Genomic DNA, 19774 nt, shown 5'->3' on the forward strand with positions numbered 1-19774 from the left:
AGCAGGGTTCGCCACCATCCCCTGCCGGAGCCTTGTGGAGCTTTAGGTGTTTTCGCTCAATAAACACTCACAATGCCTGGTCTGGGAATCAAAACCGTGATCCTATGACCGCGGGTCCGCTGCCCTAACCACTGGGCCATTGCGCCTCCATATATATATACACACACACACACACACACACACACACACACACACACACACACACACACACACATAAAAGATGATAACAGTGAGAAAACCAATACAACACTGATTCCAAAAGTTGCATGTAGAATTTATTGCCTGTATTCTATAGAGAAATCCTTTGTCACTCTCAACCATTCTTATTAGAGTGAATTAGTGATTGGTTTCTATAGAACCAATCATTAAATCACTGTTTTATATGTGATATAAAATATGCGTGCCAAGGTAACATCTCAAAGAAACACTTTTCTTTTTGATAGATCCTACTAATCTTGTCTATTTTGGGTTGTATATACCTCAGTGCGTTCGAATCGAGAGACATTTTCTCAGTCCTGCTGCTAACAGGAACTTATGTAAAATATGTGATGGATAAACCAAGATCACTGAGACAACCTCAACACTCCACCACCACCACCATCACCATCACCACAAACACCTGAAGATACTTTCCTTTTCTGTCACCTTAACCCTGTCACCTCTATCATGCCAACAGATTATTCTTTATAAATTTCAATTAGACTATAACCTCTTTCCACCAATTTTTCATAACAGATAAAAAAAACAAAAACAATCTTATGATAACCTCTTATTGAGAACCAAATCTCCTTTTCTCTCACCAAACATTTCCCCACACCTTCAAGTGTTTACGTTGCATTTCTCTATTCAGGATTTCCAACAGCATATATATTCGTAACTAATCTCCCACGCCTAATTCCAAATCATGGACCACTTTGACCTCTCCTCCACCAACCTTCTTTACTATATTACCTATAAACTATATATAAAGTCTCCATAGGAGGCAGAAGCTAACTGTCATCTGGATAATCATTTTCGTCATCATCTTATGCTAAACATATATAACACTCAATCATTTTCCAAACCATCCCATCAATTTACTTCAGGGAACCACTCCTTAAACCACATCTATACATCTATGCTTGTGAAATCACTTTAACACCATGGCCTGGCTTTCACCTCAGTTTTACTCTAAGCACTTCTTCACCTGATTGTATTAATGAACATCTCTCGTTCTCATGGTTTACATTGACCTTGCTCTCTTCACTTGGTTTTTCTTCTTCTTCTTCTTTATTTTGGCAATTCTTAGCGTGTCTGTCTGTGCGCATGAAGAGTGTGTGTATGTGTGTGTGTGTGTGAGTGTATGCAGGTAATATCATGGTGGCGGTGGAGATGGGGTGGGTGGGGTCTACCCTGACTATTTTCTCCCAGTCTTCTTCCCCTGCCATATTTCATACGTCATAACTCTTCACCGCTATCACTAACATCTTCTCCACCAAATGCTCTGCATCAGCAGTGACCAGTGCTCTCTCTCTCTCTCTCTCTCTCTTCACTGCACACATAATTTTTTTTCTCACTCCCTCTCCACACACATGCAAATAATTATTCGACTAGTTTCAATCGTTGGACTATGGCCATACTGGGGCATCACCATCAAACGTCTTAGCTGATCAATATCTACTCGTCTGATACACATTTCTTGAATCAATATCTTTCAAATGGCCAAGTTTTACATGTTTTTTTCTTTTCAGCATTGTATTTAGTTTTTATTAAGTGTGTGTTATCTATTTATCTATCTCTCTATCTATCTCTCTATCTATCTATCTATCTATCTATCTATCTATCTATCTGTCTATCTATATATCTATCTATCTGTCTGTCTATCTATCTATCTATCTATCTATCTATCTATCTATCTATCTATCTATCTATCTATCTATCTATATTCAGCTATCTATCAAACTGTTTATCTATCTTTCAACCTATCTATATTTGTACATATCTATCTATCTATCTACCTATCTATCTACTCATTTTTTTTTTGATTCCTTTTGATCGAACTCTCCCCTTTTCCTTCCTACGATCCCTTTTGATCCCCCCCCCCTTTTTTTTCCCTTCCCCCTCCCAAAAAGAAAAGCTCTACATTGTATTTGTCCCATCTTCGTTGAGCTCTGTGTGGCTAATAAAAGAAATGTATCTATCTACTCACTTGTCTGTCTGTCCGTCTATCTGTTCATCTATCTTGTCTGTCTATCTGTCTGTCCGTCTGTCTGTTCATCTATCTTGTCTGTCTGTCTGTCCGTCTACCTGCCTGCCTGCCTACCTACCTACCTGCCTGCCTACCTACCTACCTGCCTACCTACCTACCTACCTACCTACCTACCTACCTACCTACCTACCTACCTACCTATCTATCCTTCCTTCAAACAATCCACCATTCCACATAATAAACCCATATATAGACACCCACAAACACTCACAGAGACGCATGCATATTTGAGCTTTTGCTCAATTTCTGTATATCAAATTTCAGCCACTCATTATTGAAAAACCCAAAGACTTTAACACAGAAAACTCATTTACGATGAACCATATGGCTCTTCAGAACCAATGTATGAGTGGGTAGACATGTATGTTTATATATATATTTCTTTATTGACGACAGGAGGGCTAAACATAGAGGGGACAAACAAGGGCAGACAAAGGGATTAAGTCGATTACATCAACTCCAGTGTGTAACTGGTACTTATTTAATTGACCCCGAAAGGACGTACCAGTTGAACACTTGGGTCGATGTAATCAATTCATCCCCTCCCCCACAAAAAATTGCTGCCCTTGTGGCAAAATTTGAAACCACGATTATTATTATTATTATTATTATTATTATTATTATTAGGGTTGTAAGCTGGCAGAGTCATTAGTGTACTGGACAAAATGCTTAGCAGGATTTCATGTGTCTTTACATTCTGAGTTCAAATTCAGTTGAGGTCAACTTTGTTTCATATCCTTTTAAAACGATAAACGTCGCCCTTTCAAAGCCTAGCCAGGCTCATGGGCCCGGTTTCCCGGTTTCTATGGCGTATGTGTTCTCCCCAGCTGGATGGGATGCCAGTCCATCTCAGCGTTACTGAAGAAACAAGAAGAAAGAGTGAGAGATAGTTGGGGCGAAAGAGTACAACAGGGGTCGCCACCCACCCACCCCTGCCTCATGGAGCTTAGGTGTTTTCGCTCAATAAACGCTCACAACGCTCAGTCTGGGAATCGAAACCGCGATCCTCCAACCGCGAGTCCGCTGCCCTAACCACTGGGCCATTGCGCCTCTATATTTCATATCCTTTTAGGGCCAATAAATTAAGCACCAGTTGAGCACAAGGCTTGATACAATTGATTATTCTTCTCCCCGCAAATTTCAGCCCTTGTCTCTATAATAGAATGGATCATTATTAACGAAATGCCGAAACTTGAGATATGAAATAAATCACTCTAATAGTGAATTAAAAACTGGATACAGCTATAAATAATAGCATTTAATATATGGGGTTAAAAAAAGAAAGAAGGCGGAAGATGTTATGGTTGCAGCAAATGCAGGTTTATGTTCCATAGGTAGATTTCAACTGGTTTTTCCATCCAAGATTTAAAAAAGTAGCAATCAAAAACTAAGAAAAAAAAAACAACTGTATTAAATTCTATTATTTATAGCTGCATCAGACTGAAATGCACTTTTGAAACGATTTATCTCACATATCAGAATATTTACAGTTTCAGAATATATATACTGTGTGATGGTGTGTGTGTACACTTGGATATATCCATATGTGTCTAAGCATGTGTCTCTGTGTGTGTGTGTGTGAAGGCGCATGGCTTAGCGATTAAGGTGTTGCACTCACAATTGTGAGATCGTGGGTTCGATTCCCAGATCGTTGTTTTTGAGCAAAGCATATCATTCCACGTTGCTCTGTGGACATTTCGGTATCTGACAGTGGCACCTGTACAGGTAACGTCGATCTGATAGAAAGAGTGAGCTTACCTCTTTACTCTTCTACTCTTTTACTTGTTTCAGTCATTTGACTGTAGCCATACTGGAGCACCGCCTTTAGTCGAGAAAATCGACGCCAGGACTTATTCTTTGTAAGCCTAGTACTTATTCTATCAGTCTCTGTTTGCCGAACCGCTATGTTACGGGGACGTAAACACACCAGCATTGGTTGTCAAGCGATGGTGGGGGGACAAACACAGACACACAAACATATACACACACATACATACATATATATATATATATATATATATATATATATATATATATATATATATATATACCACGGGCTTCTTCCAGTTTCCGTCTACCAAATCCAGTCACAAGGCTTTGGTCGGCCTGAGGCTATAGTAGAAGACACTTGTCCAATGTGTCATGCAGTGGGACTGAACCCGAAACCATGTGGTTGGTAAGCAAGCTACTTACCACACAGCCACTCCTGCGCCTGTCTACACAAACATTTGATCATTATAAACAAATCCTCTGTGTAATTGTTTGGTAAGAAATTGTCAAACCTTCATACGTCATCTAACGATGGGAGAGTCCATTATATATATATATATATATATGTATATATATATATATATATATATATATATATATATATAGACAGAGAGAGAGAGAGACGATAAGAAATGGTGCAATTTACATTTCTTATCGTCTCTATATATATTAAACCATGACTTCACCTTTAAATTACCTTCTACCGTATACCTTACAACAAGGGCCATACATACTGAGGTGATACCAGAAGTGCCTAGGGATACATCTATCCCTTAGAAGGTTACATTACCTCAAAAGCACATCCGAGCATGGGGTGTAACCAGGCCACTTATGAGTACCCCTCATTCATTGGACAATAAACTTTGCGTGCGAAGACCTATTGAGGCAAGTGAAATAAAATTAAAATCGTTGACGTGGCCAATGACAGTACCGCCTGATTGACCCTCGTGCCAGTGGAACATTAAAAGCATATCCGGAGCATGATTGTTGCCAGGGCCACGGATTGTCTCCCGTGCCAGTGGCACGTAAAAAGCACCATTCAAGCGCGATCGTTGCCTGCTTAGCTTTACCCGCACATGTGCCGGTAGCACAAGGAAAACAACATCCGAGCGTGGTGGTTACCACTGCCGCCAGACTGGCTCCCATGCAGGTAGCATGTAAAAAACACCTTTTGAGCGTGATCCTTGCCAGAACTACCTGACTGGCCCTCGTGCCAGTGGCACATAAAAGCACCCACTACATTCTTGGAGTGGTTGGCATTAGAAAGGGCATCCAGCTGTAGAAATTTTGCCAGATCAGATTGAGCCTCGTGCAGCCTTCTGGCTCACCAGTCCTCAGTCAAACTGTCCAACCCATGCCAGCATGGAAAGCGTATGTTAAATGACGATGACAATGATGATGATATATATATATATATATATATATATATATATATATATATATATATATATATAATAACTGGCACTCCTTTGCTTACAATGACATGGGTTCCAGTTGATCTGATCAAAAGAACAGCTTGCTCATGAGATTAACATACCAGCAGCTGAGCACTCCACAGACACACGTACCTCTTACATTCTTTTAAATATAAATATATACATATATATATATATATATATATATATATATATATATATATATATATATATATATATATATATATATATATATATATATTTACACACATTTCAAAAATGAAAGTACATGTGACTCTTTCTTCCTTTTCTTTTGGACTTCCCTTTGTTTCCTGTTTCTGAACAAGAGCTGTGCTTGAAATGTAAAGCAACTGCTCTTTCTTTCCTTTCTAAGCATGTCCTCAATACTTTGCATGCATCACATCCTTGCATTGTTGTTCTTTTCCTGTTGTCTGTTTCTCTCCATTTTTTAGAATTAACTATACACACACACACAAACATAATATTTTTGGATTAATGGGTGTATGTTGATTAGTGTGTTGAAGTGTTGAATAGAGCACAGGCACCGTTTGGGCTACCTGGCGTTATCCACAGTCAGGATATATTACCGTTGGAACTCTACAGTGTTAATTGAGATAATAATGATAATAATTTCTCAGGTAACCAGAAAATGGATTTGTTATTAAATAAAGATTGATACCAAATCCATCTTCTGGTTACTTAAGAAATTATCACTATTGTGTGTGTGTGTGTGTGTGTGTGTGAGGATACTGCTAAACCCTTATAACAAAACCTTCACAGAACACATTTGTTTCTGTTTTGCCATATGTTTCTATAGAATAAATTCCCTCCTTATATCCAACCCAGAAAATTAAAAAGGGCACAAATGCTTCATACTTAATCATCTTCACTGTGCTAACTCCTAACCCTTTCATAATTCCCTTGATTCTATCTTATAACTGTGAAGAGCATTTGCTTTACTTTCCTTCATTCATGATAAGACATGTTTTTTTCATACTTATATGGGGCAGGTATGGCTGTGTGTTAAGAGGCTTGCTTCCCAAACCACAGGGTTCTAGGTTCAGTCTCTAGCTTGGCTAAACATCTTCTGCTATAGCTTTCAGCCAACCAAAATCTTGTGAGTGGATTTGGTAGATGGTTAATGAAAGAAACCCATCGTGTGTGTGTACGTGAGTGTCTTTCTGTCTGCCTGTTTTTGTCCACCACGACCAGTGTTGGTACGTTTACATCCCCATAGCATAGAGGTTTGACAAAAATAACTGATACAATAAGCATCAAATTTTTAAAAAAAAGTTGGGGAACAGTTCTTGGGCTGATTCATTCAACAAAAATTCTTCAAGGTAGTGCCCCAGCATGACCACGGTCTAATGAGTGAAACAAGCAAAGAAGAGAAAAAGTTATCTGGATTAAAGGAAATGTTTGCCTGCCAGTTACTGGAATATTAGCAAGGCATCTACATTTTTTCCTTCTTTCTTTGTTGTTTTCCCCTAACCCCTATCTTCCACGTTTCCCAAAATTGCTGTCGTTGTTTTATGGTTATTTCCTCTCCTTGTCTTCTCCCTTGTTTTTTTCTACTTCACCTTATTCCAGTTTGGGTTTTTTTTTCATTCTCTTCCCTCTTGCTACTTCAGTCTATTTACTCCACACTTTCAGTAAAATATTTCGGCTCAATCAGACGGAAACACTCGCCTAAAATGTCAACGTTCTCCCCTTCATTACAACAACATAATTTATTCCATATTGCAAAGATTTTGTACTTCGCCAATTCTATTTATATCACGCATTTGTAGTTTCATCTTTTACTGACTGGTGCAAGGGAAATAATTCAAACTCTTTTCAGAGGGGTTTAAACGTTTGTACTGAGACAAACCGATTAAATAAAATCGATGTTTTAGTGATGTTATTGATGTCAATAAATGATTTCTAGAATTCGCCAGAAACATTAATTGGGTTGGAACGCCATATCTTCCGCCTTTTTACCTGAAATGTAATTTTATAAACCCCAGAGAGATGAAATGTTAATTCTAACAAGGCATACATTATATTCCTCATCCTGCTAGAAATAGCAGTTAAATCTCCTTCAAACCACCATCTATCTAAAACTTCATTTTCTTGCTAAAGTTGTCCTTTACTTGAAAAATCATCATCATCATCATCATTATCATCATCGTTTAACGTCCGTTTTCCATGCTGGCATGGGTTGGACGGTTTGACTGAGGTCTGGAGAGCCAGCAGCTGCACCAGGCACCAATCTGATCTAGCAATGTTTCTACAGCTGGATGCCCTTCTTAATGCCAACCACTCCGAGAGTGTAGTGGATGCTTTTCGGAGTGGTTAGCATTAGGAAGGACATCCAGCTGTAGAAACATTGCCAGATCAGATTGGTGCCTGGTGCAGCCTCCTGACCTGCCAGTCTCCAGTCAAACCGTCCAACCCATGCCAGCATGGAAAACAGACGCTAATCCTTTCTACCACAGGCACAAGGCCTGAAACTTTGGGGAGGAGTCTAGTCGATTACATCAATCCGTAGTATGCAACTGGTACTTATTTCATTAACCCTGAAAAGTTGAAAGGTAAAGTCGACTTCAGCTGAAATTGAACTCAGAACGTAAGGATGGACGAAATACCACTAAGCATTTTACCCAGTGTGCTAACGATTCTACCACCTTAATAATAATAGTAATAATGGTTTCAAATTTTGCCACAAGGGCAGCAATTTTGTGGGAGGGAATGAGTCGAGTACATTGACCCCCAGTGTTCAACTGTTACTTATTTTATTGACCCTGAAAGGATGAAAAGCAAAGTCAACCTCGGCAGAATTTGAACTCAGAACATAGCAGCAGACGAAATACCGCCATGCATTTTGCTCGGCTTGCTAACCATTCTGCCAGCTTGTCGCCTTATTAATAATAATAATAATAACAATAAAAGTAATAAAGCACAAGAATCTCTTTGATTATGGTCTGCTAAATCAGGGCTGGTCTCAAACGAAAACTAAAACCAACCCACATTTTCTTTCCAATTAATCACTTTAACACAGAAATAATTATAAAAAGCAACTAAAAAAAAAATGATTTTTTTTTTTTTTTACAATGGCTATTAATTATTTGACCATCATACATCTATATTTTATATAACTGTAAACATCTTATACTGTGTACCTTAATAAGGATTACTGTATTGGCAAAGCTTTTCCTCCACCTCATCACCGTCGTCATCATCATCATCATCGTAGCCTTAACGTCCACTTTTCATGTTTGCATGAGTCAGGTGGAGTTTATTGAAGCAGTCAGATGCCCTACTTGCCACCAACCCTCACTTGTTTCCAAACAAGGCAATTACTCACTCATGGCCAGAAAATGATTTCACAGAATATTGGAAATGAACAGTGCTACTTGTATGACAGTGACACTCATTTACAGCAATTACATACTGTCAAGACAAGGACCCATATGCACACACATACACACACACACACACACACATACACACACACACACACACACATACACACACACAGTTTTATGATGAGTTTCTTTTAATTTCCATCTACCAAATCCATCCATAAGGCTTTGGTCAGCCTGGGGCTATAGTGAAAGACATCTGCCCAAGGTGCCATGCAGTAGGACTGAACCTGGAATCATGTAGTTGGGAAGCAACTTTCTAAAGGGGAAATCAACTCCAATACAAATATACGAAAGCTAACTTGATTTGAGAGAACATAACTTCAAATCTCTTCGGTGGTGGTCTTAATTTATCCCACAATTTGTAAAAAAATCAGAACAAATACCACAAGGCATTCTAAAGCTCTAATATGTTATGCATATATGAAAAAAAAATGATAATAATCCTTTCTACTATAAGCACAAGGCCTGAAATTTGTGGAAGTGGGGTAGTTGATTACATTGGTCCCAGTACTCAGCTAGTACTTATTTATTGACCGCAAAAGGATGAAAGTTATAACAACAACAACGGGAGCCACTATATGATATTCTATTGGTTTGGTTTGTCAATATGTATCATAAAAATATATGAAAGCGTTACTATAATCTTTATACGTTGAAAAGTTCACAGAAGGAGAAAGAACCAAAGTGAAAGCGAAAACTTACATAACTCGTAGCAGAGTAGTCTCCCTTCTTTCATTTACTTTGCAATCTGGATGAAATTCTTAGCGGTAATTCGCCCATCGATACGTTCTAAGTTCAAATTTCCCCAAAGTTGACTTTGCCTTTCATCCTTTTGGGGTTGATTGAATATGTACCAGTTACGTACTGGTGTCGATATATTCGACTTAATCCCTTCCCCCAAATTTGAAGCCGTGTGCTTCCAGTAGAAAGGACTATTATTATCATAATTGAGTGAGAGAGCAGTGCATGCCATCAAAATGACGCTGGGGTAAAATATATGAAGCCCTGTATACCCTTTATGACTACCCATCTGATAAGGGTACATCAGGCACATGCATCATAACCATACGTGTGCGACATGGTAATCTCATATCAAGATAAATAGTGCATGACCTTTCAGGTGGAGTCCAGTTAGAATTTTTTCGTGTTGAGTAGCCAATCTCACTCAAAAGGTCCCTGAATAAGGGTTGTTTAAGGATATTGAATGAAACACCCATGTTTCCAGAGGTGAATTATCCAATCCCCGAAGAATTCCTCTCAACACATGGCTATGATGCTCCCCCACTACTTCTGCTCATGACCAGAGATGCACATATCGTCAGCCACCAAGGGACATGCTCAACTGGTTAAGGTCAAGCAACTGACAAGCAAATCTGTGGCTACAGCAAATATTGAGCAGAATATTTGCTGTAGCCCATCTTTTATACCAAGACAAAACAACGTACATGATAACACTTACAATCAGTTAAAATCAGATGCCATGAGAGCCACTGCTGGGTACTGCATCTGGGCATTTATTATTATTATCATCATCATCATCATCATCATCATATTGTCTTTTCACATCTTCTAACACTGGAGAGGTTCTACGGTGTCAGCTGTTCACTACCAGTGAACTAAGGTAACACCCCTTGTTCTTCGAGCACCATTCTGAGTATTCATGCAGTTCCAAGCAGTGCTGTTTTCGACAAGTGCTCTACCCTTATTGCAGCCCCTATTTGTTCCATGTACTTCTCAATTAATAATAATGATAATTATTATTATTAATAAATTTATTCTTTAGCATTTCAAGATATTTTTATGTAATTTTGGTAAATATGTCTGTTAAAATAAAATGCTATTTTCATTTTGGCCCAAATTAGATGACAATTTACTCACCGCACCCTGTATATAAATGTGTGTGTATATATATATATATATATATATATATATATATATATATATATATATATATATATATATATATAAATGTGTATATGTGTATGTACACACACAGATATTGATATTTCTATATGTGTACATATTTATTATTTATAGCTCTATATGTATGTATATATATATACATATATATATATGTATATATGAATGCATGAATGCATGTATATATTAATATACATATAAATATATATGTATACATATAGTTATATACATGCGGGTGACACATGAAATGCACCATTTTGAGCGTGACCGTTGCCAGTGCCGCCTGGCTGGCCTTCGTTGGATTTTCGAGCGAGATTGTTCCCAGTGCCCCTGGACTGGCTCTTGTGTGGGTGGCACATAAAATGCACCATTTTGAGAGTTGCCGTTGCCAGTACCGCTTGACTGGCCTTCGTGCGGGTGACACGTAAAAGCACCCACTACACTCTCTGAGTGGTTGGCGTTAGGAAGGGCATCCAGCTGTAGAAACTCTGCAAAATCAGATTGGAGCCTGGTGTAGCCATCTGGTTGCACCAGTCCTCAGTCAAATCGTCCAACCCATGCTAGCATGGAAAGCGGACGTTAATCGATGATGATGATGATTATTATTATTATTGAGTGAGAGAGTAGTGCATGCCATCAAAGTGACACTGGGGTACAAATATACAAAGCCCAGTATACCCATCATGACTACTTGTCTTATAAGGGTACACCAGACATGCATGCATGCACCCACACACACATATATGTGTAAGCATGTATACATATATACATATGTATACATGTATGTACACACGTATATGTGTATGTATACATATATACACACACACACACACATGCAAACACACATACTCTCTCTCTCTTCCCCCCCCCCCCCTCTCTCTCTCTCTCTCTCTCTCTCTCAATTCACACAAATTGCTGCATTCACCTGTTTTTCAACCCTGTAAACATTTCTAATATAGATTCTAATATTGTCCTATGAAGAAATGGGAAACTCTGGATTTTTGAAAAAAGAAATGATTGAGCATCTGGGGCCAAAATAAACAGAAATACAATCTCCACAGGAAATTTATAGCATCTTTTATCTTTATCTTTTATCTTTTATCTTTTATCTTTTATCTTTTATCTTTTATCTTTTATCTTTATCTTTTATCTTTTATCTTTTATCTTTTATCTTTTATCTTTAGCTTTTACTTGTTTCAGGCATTTGACTGTGGCCATGCTGGGGCACCACCTTGAACAATTTTTTGTCAAATGAATCAACTCGAGCTCTTTTTTTCCTTTTCAAGCCTGGTACTTATTGTATCAGTCTCTTTTGCTGAACCACCAAGTTAGGGGGGACATAAACACACCAACACCGGTTATCAAGTGATGATAGTGGACACACACACACACACACACATATATATATATATATATATATATATATACACACATACACACAACAAGCTTCTTTCAGTTTCCATCTACCAAATCCACCCACAAGGCTTTGGTTGGCCTTAACTTATAGTGGATGACACTTTCCCAAGGTGCCACACAGTGGTTCTGAACCCAGAGCCATGTGGTTGGCAAGCAAGCTTCTTACCACACAGCCATTTCCGTGCCATCAAAGACAATTGTTCTATTTTCTGTTATTTGTGTGAAAAGTGTTGGCCAGACCTTTGAGTTTATCAATGACAGTGTCTAAGGTGGCATGTACTTTTGCCAAGTACAGTATTTTCAGCAACCATCACTAGGAAATACAATTGACTGCTTTCCTATAATCGATGTCTCCTGTCACAAGGTTTCCTCATTGTTTTCCTAGATATTGTTTTTCTTCATCTTCCTGAATACAATATGAACATTATCAATACTTTCTCATTGTATTATTTATTTCTTTTGTTCCAAAACAAATTTTTTCTCTCAGTGTTTTACTTTATGTTCCAAAATAATTAATCTTCTCTCAGATATCTCCCCACATTTTTTTTGTCATTTTTTTCCCCCACAAAATGTTTGTAAACTTAAAACCCACTGTATTTTATGATCGCTGTTAACTGTTCACTTGTGAAGCAGAGGCTGTTGATGTTTTCTTCCAGTGGGATAGTTGTCGTTGTTGTTGTTGTTGGCACTCCATCGCTTACGACGTCAAGGGTTCCAGTCGATCCGATCAACGGAACAGCCTGCTCGTGAAATTAACATGCAAGTATGCCCTTAAGGTAGTTCTCGGGGATATTCAGCGTGACACAGTGTGACAAGGCTGACCCTTTGAATTACAGGCACAACAGAAACAAGAAGAAAGAGTGAGAGAAAGTTGTGGTGAAAGAGTACAGCAGGGTTCGCCACCATCCCCTGCCGGAGCCTTGTGGAGCTTTAGGTGTTTTCACTCAATAAACACTCACAGCGCCCGGTCTAGGAATCGAAACCGCGATCCTATGACCACAAGTTCGCTGCCCTAACCACTGGGCCATTGCACCTCCACAGTGGGATAGTAGCTGTATAGCGAAGACATCAATAACAATTAACAAGTGTGAGGTTGGTTTCTTTCCTCCCCGATCATCATCAAAATTATTATTTACTTAAGCACTTTGTGCCTTATAAAGCATAGGTCATCCATGACTTTTCTCCAGACTTCTTGACCCTGGGCTGTCTTCCTTTCCCAGGCTTTGTTGATGTTTGAAGTATCGTCTATGCTTTTGTAACTTTGATTTTGTTTAGGTTAGGCTGAATCGGTAACATGAAGTGATGTGCCATACACAAGGACACAGTGTGGTTCCCTCATCTGTCAATTGAATGTATGACCTTATGACTATCAGCCCAACACCACAACAAGCTCACCCTACCACAACACACACACATTTACAGACACATATGCCTTGCCATGGGCCTTCAGATTCTAATGCAGATGGAATTTTTAGACTTACACAACCTATACAAACCTGTTTTCATTTCAGGGAAGAGGTGGCCCATATCAGTCTAGCCTCTCTCCTTTGACCTGCCCAATATGGGAAACCCTCCCAGGAGCTTTGCACTCCACTGGCACAGCTCTTAGGGTCATTGAGACATACAAGCCACTACATCACAGCATGGACAGGTCTTCACGATGGTTTATTCAGCCTGTTCTTTAATGATGGTGACGGCAGTGAAGCTTCCAATAACACAAAGGAAACTACATTTCTTATTTCTTTATTGCCCACAAGGGGCTAAACATAGAGGGGACAAACAAGGATTAAGTCGATTACATTGACCCCAGTGCATAACTGGTACTTAATTTATCAACCCCGAAAGGATGAAAGGCAAAGTCAATCTTGGCAGAATTTGAGCTCAGAACATAATGGCAGACGAAATACCGCTACCATTTCACCCGGCATGCTAACGTTTCTGCCAGCTCACTGCCTTTAAAGGAAGCACAAAGGAAACTACATTTCTATTGCTTTTTTTAATTTTGACCCTTTAGCATTTAAACTGACCATATCTAATCCAAATACTCTACTTGTTTTATGTTCAAATCAGCCAGGTCTTGCCTATCATACCTAACCTGCAAATATAAAATAGACAAACACATCATCAAAATCTTGAAGCATAATTAATTCAAAGCCATTTGAATAAATAAGCATTAGATTAATCAATGTAATCTGAATGCTAAAGGGTTTAAATTTCTGTTACTAGCTGTTAAGCACAACCTCTGGCAGAAGTGTTTCCATTTTTCAGTGATGGGGTGGGATTTGAAGTCAGAATGCACAGAGTCAAAACAGATGCCACAAGACATCATATCCGACATTCTAACAAGTTGATCTTACTGGACTGGTGCATTTATATTTTTATTGAACCCTGATTTGATGTTAAACAAAGTTGACCTCAGCAGGATTTGAACTCAGGTGGGACAAATATTGTGAGACATTATTTTGTCTGGCACTCTAACTGATCTGCCAGTTTACCTAATTGTTATTTAATGATAGCTTAGAGAAACTGGGACACTTGTTTTTGAGCTGGTTTTAAAATGCTTTTAATCTCTCTCTCTCTCTCTCGCACTGGTGCCACATAAAAGGCACCTGTGTTGGTGCCACGTAAAAAGCACCCAGTATACTCTGTAAAGAGTCTAACCTTAAGAAGGGCCTCCAGCCATAGAAATTATGCCAGAACAGACAACTGGTGCCTGATGCAGTTCTCTGGCTTTCCAGCTCCTGTCAACCCATCCAATCTAAGCAAGCATGGTAACTGGATGTTAACTGATGAGGATGATGATGATGATGATATATATGAGATGAGATGGTGCATGCATGCATTTATATAAGTGTTTTACTAGCCATCACTGAAAACATGTGGTTTATTACATTTTATAACAAATATAATCTTTTATTTTATTATGTAATCTGTAAAAACTAAATGGAGTGTTTGTTTGTTTTTTTTACTGATGATTCTTTGTTTTGTGTTACTTTCAGCTGCACAAGTGCCAGGCGAAGAACTTGAACAAACAAAATATTTTGAAGGTAAATCTTGATAAAATATTCCTTATACATTCAGTCATGATGTGAAAGTGTTTCCTTTTCCTTATGTTGCAGGTAAGATTTTTATGAGGTCATAAAATTAATGTCTTTCAAAAACAAATTTTCTCCTGTTCATTTTACAGATATTTGAATCACTCCAATAACTGCAAAAAAAAAAAAAAAGAACAAAAAAAGAAACAATCTAATATTATTTTCGATGCAGTAAGACTGATTGTGAATATATCTTTTTTTTTAATCCCAAGATCCATATAAAACACATTTCAGGATGTATGACTGTAGGACCACTAATATTCTTTTCTACTTTAGGCACAAGGTCCAAAATTTTGGTGAGGAGGGGGCCAGTCGATTAGATCGACCCCAGTACACAACTGGTACTTAATTTATCAACTCCGAAAGAATGAAAGGCAAAGTCGACCTCAGTGGAATTTGAACTCAGTACATAAAGACAGACGAAATACCACTAAGCATTTCGCCTGGCATGCTAACATTTCTGCCAGCACATTGTCTTTAGAACCCCTAATATTAGACAGGTTATTAAGGCAGGGAGCTGGCAGAATCATTAGCATGCCAGACAAAATGCTTAGCAGCCTTTCGTCTGTCTTTACATTCTGAGTTCAAATTCCGCCGAGGTCGACTTTGCCTTTCATCCTTTCGGGGTCGATAAATTAAGTACCAGTTATGCACTAGGGTCAGTGTACTTGACTTAACCCCTCTCCCAAAATTGCTGGCCTTGTCCCAAAATTTGAAATCAATATTAGAGAGGTCACTGAGTATACACAGGACTTTCTTCCTAATTGTCTCCATTCATAATTATGATATTATTACATGGGCTTCGTTTCTTTAATGGGAATATTATGTTACTGTCTGTGAGTAGCGATAAAACAAAGACCATAACTTTTAGGTAACATGATATCATGATTGTATAGCATTTGTGATAATGTAGCAATGATGAAGATAAGAATCATAAATATAAAGTAATTTTGTATTGTTAAATGAAATGATGCTGAAAATGTTGCAGAAACTATCAATTACACTTGGTAATATTTTTATATATTCTCTTAAAAAGAGTGAACAACGCATACATGTATGCATGCACATACACAAACACATATATATGTATCTATGTATGCTGTTATATGAATTATATATATATGGAGCAAATCAATTCAGATGAGATGCAGTTTGGGTTCGTGCCAGGTAAAAGCACCACTGATGCCATATTTCTAGTGAGACAGCTACAGGAGAAATATCTAGCCAAGGATAAACCTCTGTACCTGGCCTTCGTTGACATGGAGAAAGCCTTTGACAGGGCCTCCCGATCCCATTTCTGGTGGTCAATGAGGAAACTTGGGATAGAAGAATGGTTAGTGAGAGCTGTGCGAGCCATGTACAGAGATGCTGTCAGTAAGGTGAAGGTTGGAAATGAGTACAGTAATGAATTCCGGGTAGAGGTAGGGGTCCACCAAGGTTCCGTCCTCAGCCCCCTCCTATTTATCATAGTCCTCCAGGCGATCACAGAGGAATTCAAGACAGGTTGCCCTTGGGAGCTCCTCTATGCTGATGACCTTGCACTAATTGCGCAGTCACTATCAGAACTAGAGGAGAAGTTTAAGGTGTGGAAGCAAGGTCTAGAATCGAAGGGCCTTAGAGTCAACCTAGCAAAAACCAAAATCCTAATAAGTAGGAAGGTAGATAAAACACAAACCCCTTCAGGTAGATGGCCCTGCTCAGTATGCAGTAAAGGAGTAGGTAGTAACTCTATAAGATGTACCCGGTGCAAGCTATGGACACATAAGAGGTGCAGCAATATCAAAGGCAGATTAACTACAAAGTTAGTTTTTGCATGTGGCAGATGTTCAGGTGCAATAAACACTGTAAACAAACAGGAAACAACCTCTATCTTATTCCAGGGAGAAAAACTAGAGGTAGTTGATAGCTTCCGCTATCTGGGTGACCAAGTTAGTAGTGGGGGTGGGTGCGCTGAAAGTGTAACCGCTAGAATAAGAATAGCCTGGGCCAAGTTTAGAGAGCTCTTACCTCTGCTGGCGACAAAGGGACTCTCACTCAGGGTAAAAGGCAGACTGTATGACGCATGTGTACGAACAGCCATGCTACATGGCAGTGAAACATGGGCTGTGACTGCTGAGGACATGCGTAAGCTCGCAAGGAATGAAGCCAGTATGCTCCGCTGGATGTGTAATGTAAATGTGCATACCCGTCAGAGTGTAAGTATCTTGAGAGAAAAGCTGAACATAAGAAGCGTCAGTAGTGGTGTGCAAGAAAGACGATTGCGCTGGTTTGGACATGTGGTGAGAATGAATGAAGATAGCTGCGTGAAAAAGTGCCACTCCCTGACAGTTGAGGGAACCCGTGGAAGAGGTAGGCCCAGGAAGACCTGGGCTGAGGTGGTGAGGCAAGACCTTCGAACATTGGGCCTCACCGAGGCGATGACTACTGACCGAGACCTTTGGAAATGTGCTGTGCGTGAGAAGACCTGGCAAGCCAAGTGAGATCGTTGCCAGTGCCCCTGGACTGGTTCTTGTGCGGGTGGCACATAAGATGTACCATCCTGAGCGTGACCGTTGCCAGTACCGCCTGACTGGCTCCTGTAGGATTTTCGAGCGAGATCGTTGCCAGTGCCCCTGGACTGGCTCTTGTGCGGGTGGCACATAAAAGACACCATTTCGAGTGTGGCCGTTTTCGTGCGGGTGACACATAAAAACACCCACTACACTCTCTGAGTGGTTGGCGTTAGGAAGGGCATCCAGCTGTAGAAACTCTGCCAAATTAGATTGGAGCTTGGTGTCGCCATCCGGTTGCACCAGTCCTCAGTCAAATCGTCCAACCCATACTAGCATGGAAAGCGGACGTTAAACGATGATGATGATGATGATGATGATGATATATATATATATACACATATATATGTATGTATGTATGAGCAGGTATGCTGATATGTCTGTGTGTATTTGTATTAATGTGATTATATGTGCGTAAGTGTGTATGTATATATATATATACATATATATATTAAGGGCATTACTATACATAAATACCTCACGCTAGGAGGGACTCTAAAAGTCAAACTACCATAATAAACACATTTTACCGAACGCGAGGATATGTGTGTGTGTGTGTGTGTGTGTGTGTGTGTGTGTGTGTGTGTGTATAATTGTGTATGAGTAATTAGAGTGTTAGATAGACTGCCTTCCAGTATTCATTCTGGCCCTCTGTGGTCTGAGTTCAAATGTTACCAGTGCCACCTTTAATATTTATTCATGCAAAGTTCACAAATGAACAACCAAGCCTTACCTGGGGATGATACACTTCATATTCTTTGTGTCTGTCTGGATATGGTCACTTCTAGAAAGAAATTGGATATGATCACTCCTGGAAAGGGTTGGAATCTATTGAGTTTTAAAATGCCAGCTGTATTAGGAGTTGAAGACCCATGGCAAAGCATACATATGTGTGTGTGTATGTGTGTGTGTGTACATGTGCTAATAGTAGTTTGGGTGATGGTCTGACAATCGTAAGGTCATACATTCGATTCTCAGATGAGGGTACCACATTATGCCCTTCTGTAGGACACATCATATTACTGATTCAGCTGAAAATGAGTACCATTGACAACTGCTTCAGTGTCGATCCTGTAATGGACTGGCGTCCCATTCAGTGAAGAATCTCATACTCTCTTTCTTCTAAGTTCTCCTAAACCAGTAGCCTAGATACAGACTAATTTTTTTCTTATATATATATATATATATATATATTAGCACGGTCAGCAAAAAGCTTAGCAGTATTTTGTCTGCCATTATGTTCTGGGTTCAAATTCTACCAAGGTCAACTTTGCCTTTCATCCTTTTGGAGTTGTTAAATTAAGTACCAGTTATGCCCTGAGGTTGATGTAATCGACTTAATCCCTTACCCCAAACTCGTGGCCTTGTGATTCCAGTAGAAAGAATTAATTACTATCTTCTATATTTTGGATGAGGAGCTAATGGTAAGGAGGGTGATAAAGGCAGAAGTGGCAGGCAGCAGGACCAGGGGCAGACCTCGGTTTATGTGGATGGATGGAGTGAGGAAAGCTTTGGTGGTTAGAGGTGTTGGAGAGGCCAGAGAGTTTATTAATGATAGAAAAGCTTGGAGAGTGTTTGTGGATGGATGAGTGAACTGATGTTGCTCAAAGGGGTACGGAACCAGTATGATGCAGCGGGGGTAAATCAACATATGCTGTCGGGCCCTGCTGCTGATATTGGGGGTTTGTGTTCTATGCCATAACCCGAGCAAAAGAAAGGGCTCACCGCTTTGTGCTGGGAAATCAATGGAATGCCTGATGTGTGCCTTGTGGTGGTTACACCCTCCTATGGGGAATAGGCCTTGGTAGATTGGATCCAATATTTTATATATTTTTAAAGGATTGCAGAATCATTAGCATGCTGTACGAAATGCTTCACTGCATGTCTTGCAGCTCTAGGTTCTCAGTTCAAATCCTACAGAGGATGGGTTTGT

The 19774-nt window shown here is 39.3% G+C and overlaps 1 protein-coding gene across 22 annotated transcripts in view; it reads left to right on the plus strand.

Annotated features, from left to right (window-relative positions):
- Positions 1-19774, plus strand: part of LOC106875208 (dual specificity calcium/calmodulin-dependent 3',5'-cyclic nucleotide phosphodiesterase 1A) — a 1569442-nt gene that overhangs the window by 1132921 nt on the left and 416747 nt on the right. For all 22 annotated transcript variants that reach the window (XM_089364164.1, XM_089364142.1, XM_089364159.1 and 19 more), the window contains one exon: positions 15197-15244. In XM_089364164.1, the coding sequence (XP_089220290.1) occupies positions 15197-15244 (48 nt within the window). The remainder of the gene's footprint in view (positions 1-15196; positions 15245-19774) is intronic.

Source organism: Octopus bimaculoides, chromosome 1, assembly GCF_046866305.1.
Source record: "Octopus bimaculoides isolate indiv1 chromosome 1, ASM4686630v1, whole genome shotgun sequence".
Classification (NCBI taxonomy): domain Eukaryota; kingdom Metazoa; phylum Mollusca; class Cephalopoda; order Octopoda; family Octopodidae; genus Octopus; species Octopus bimaculoides.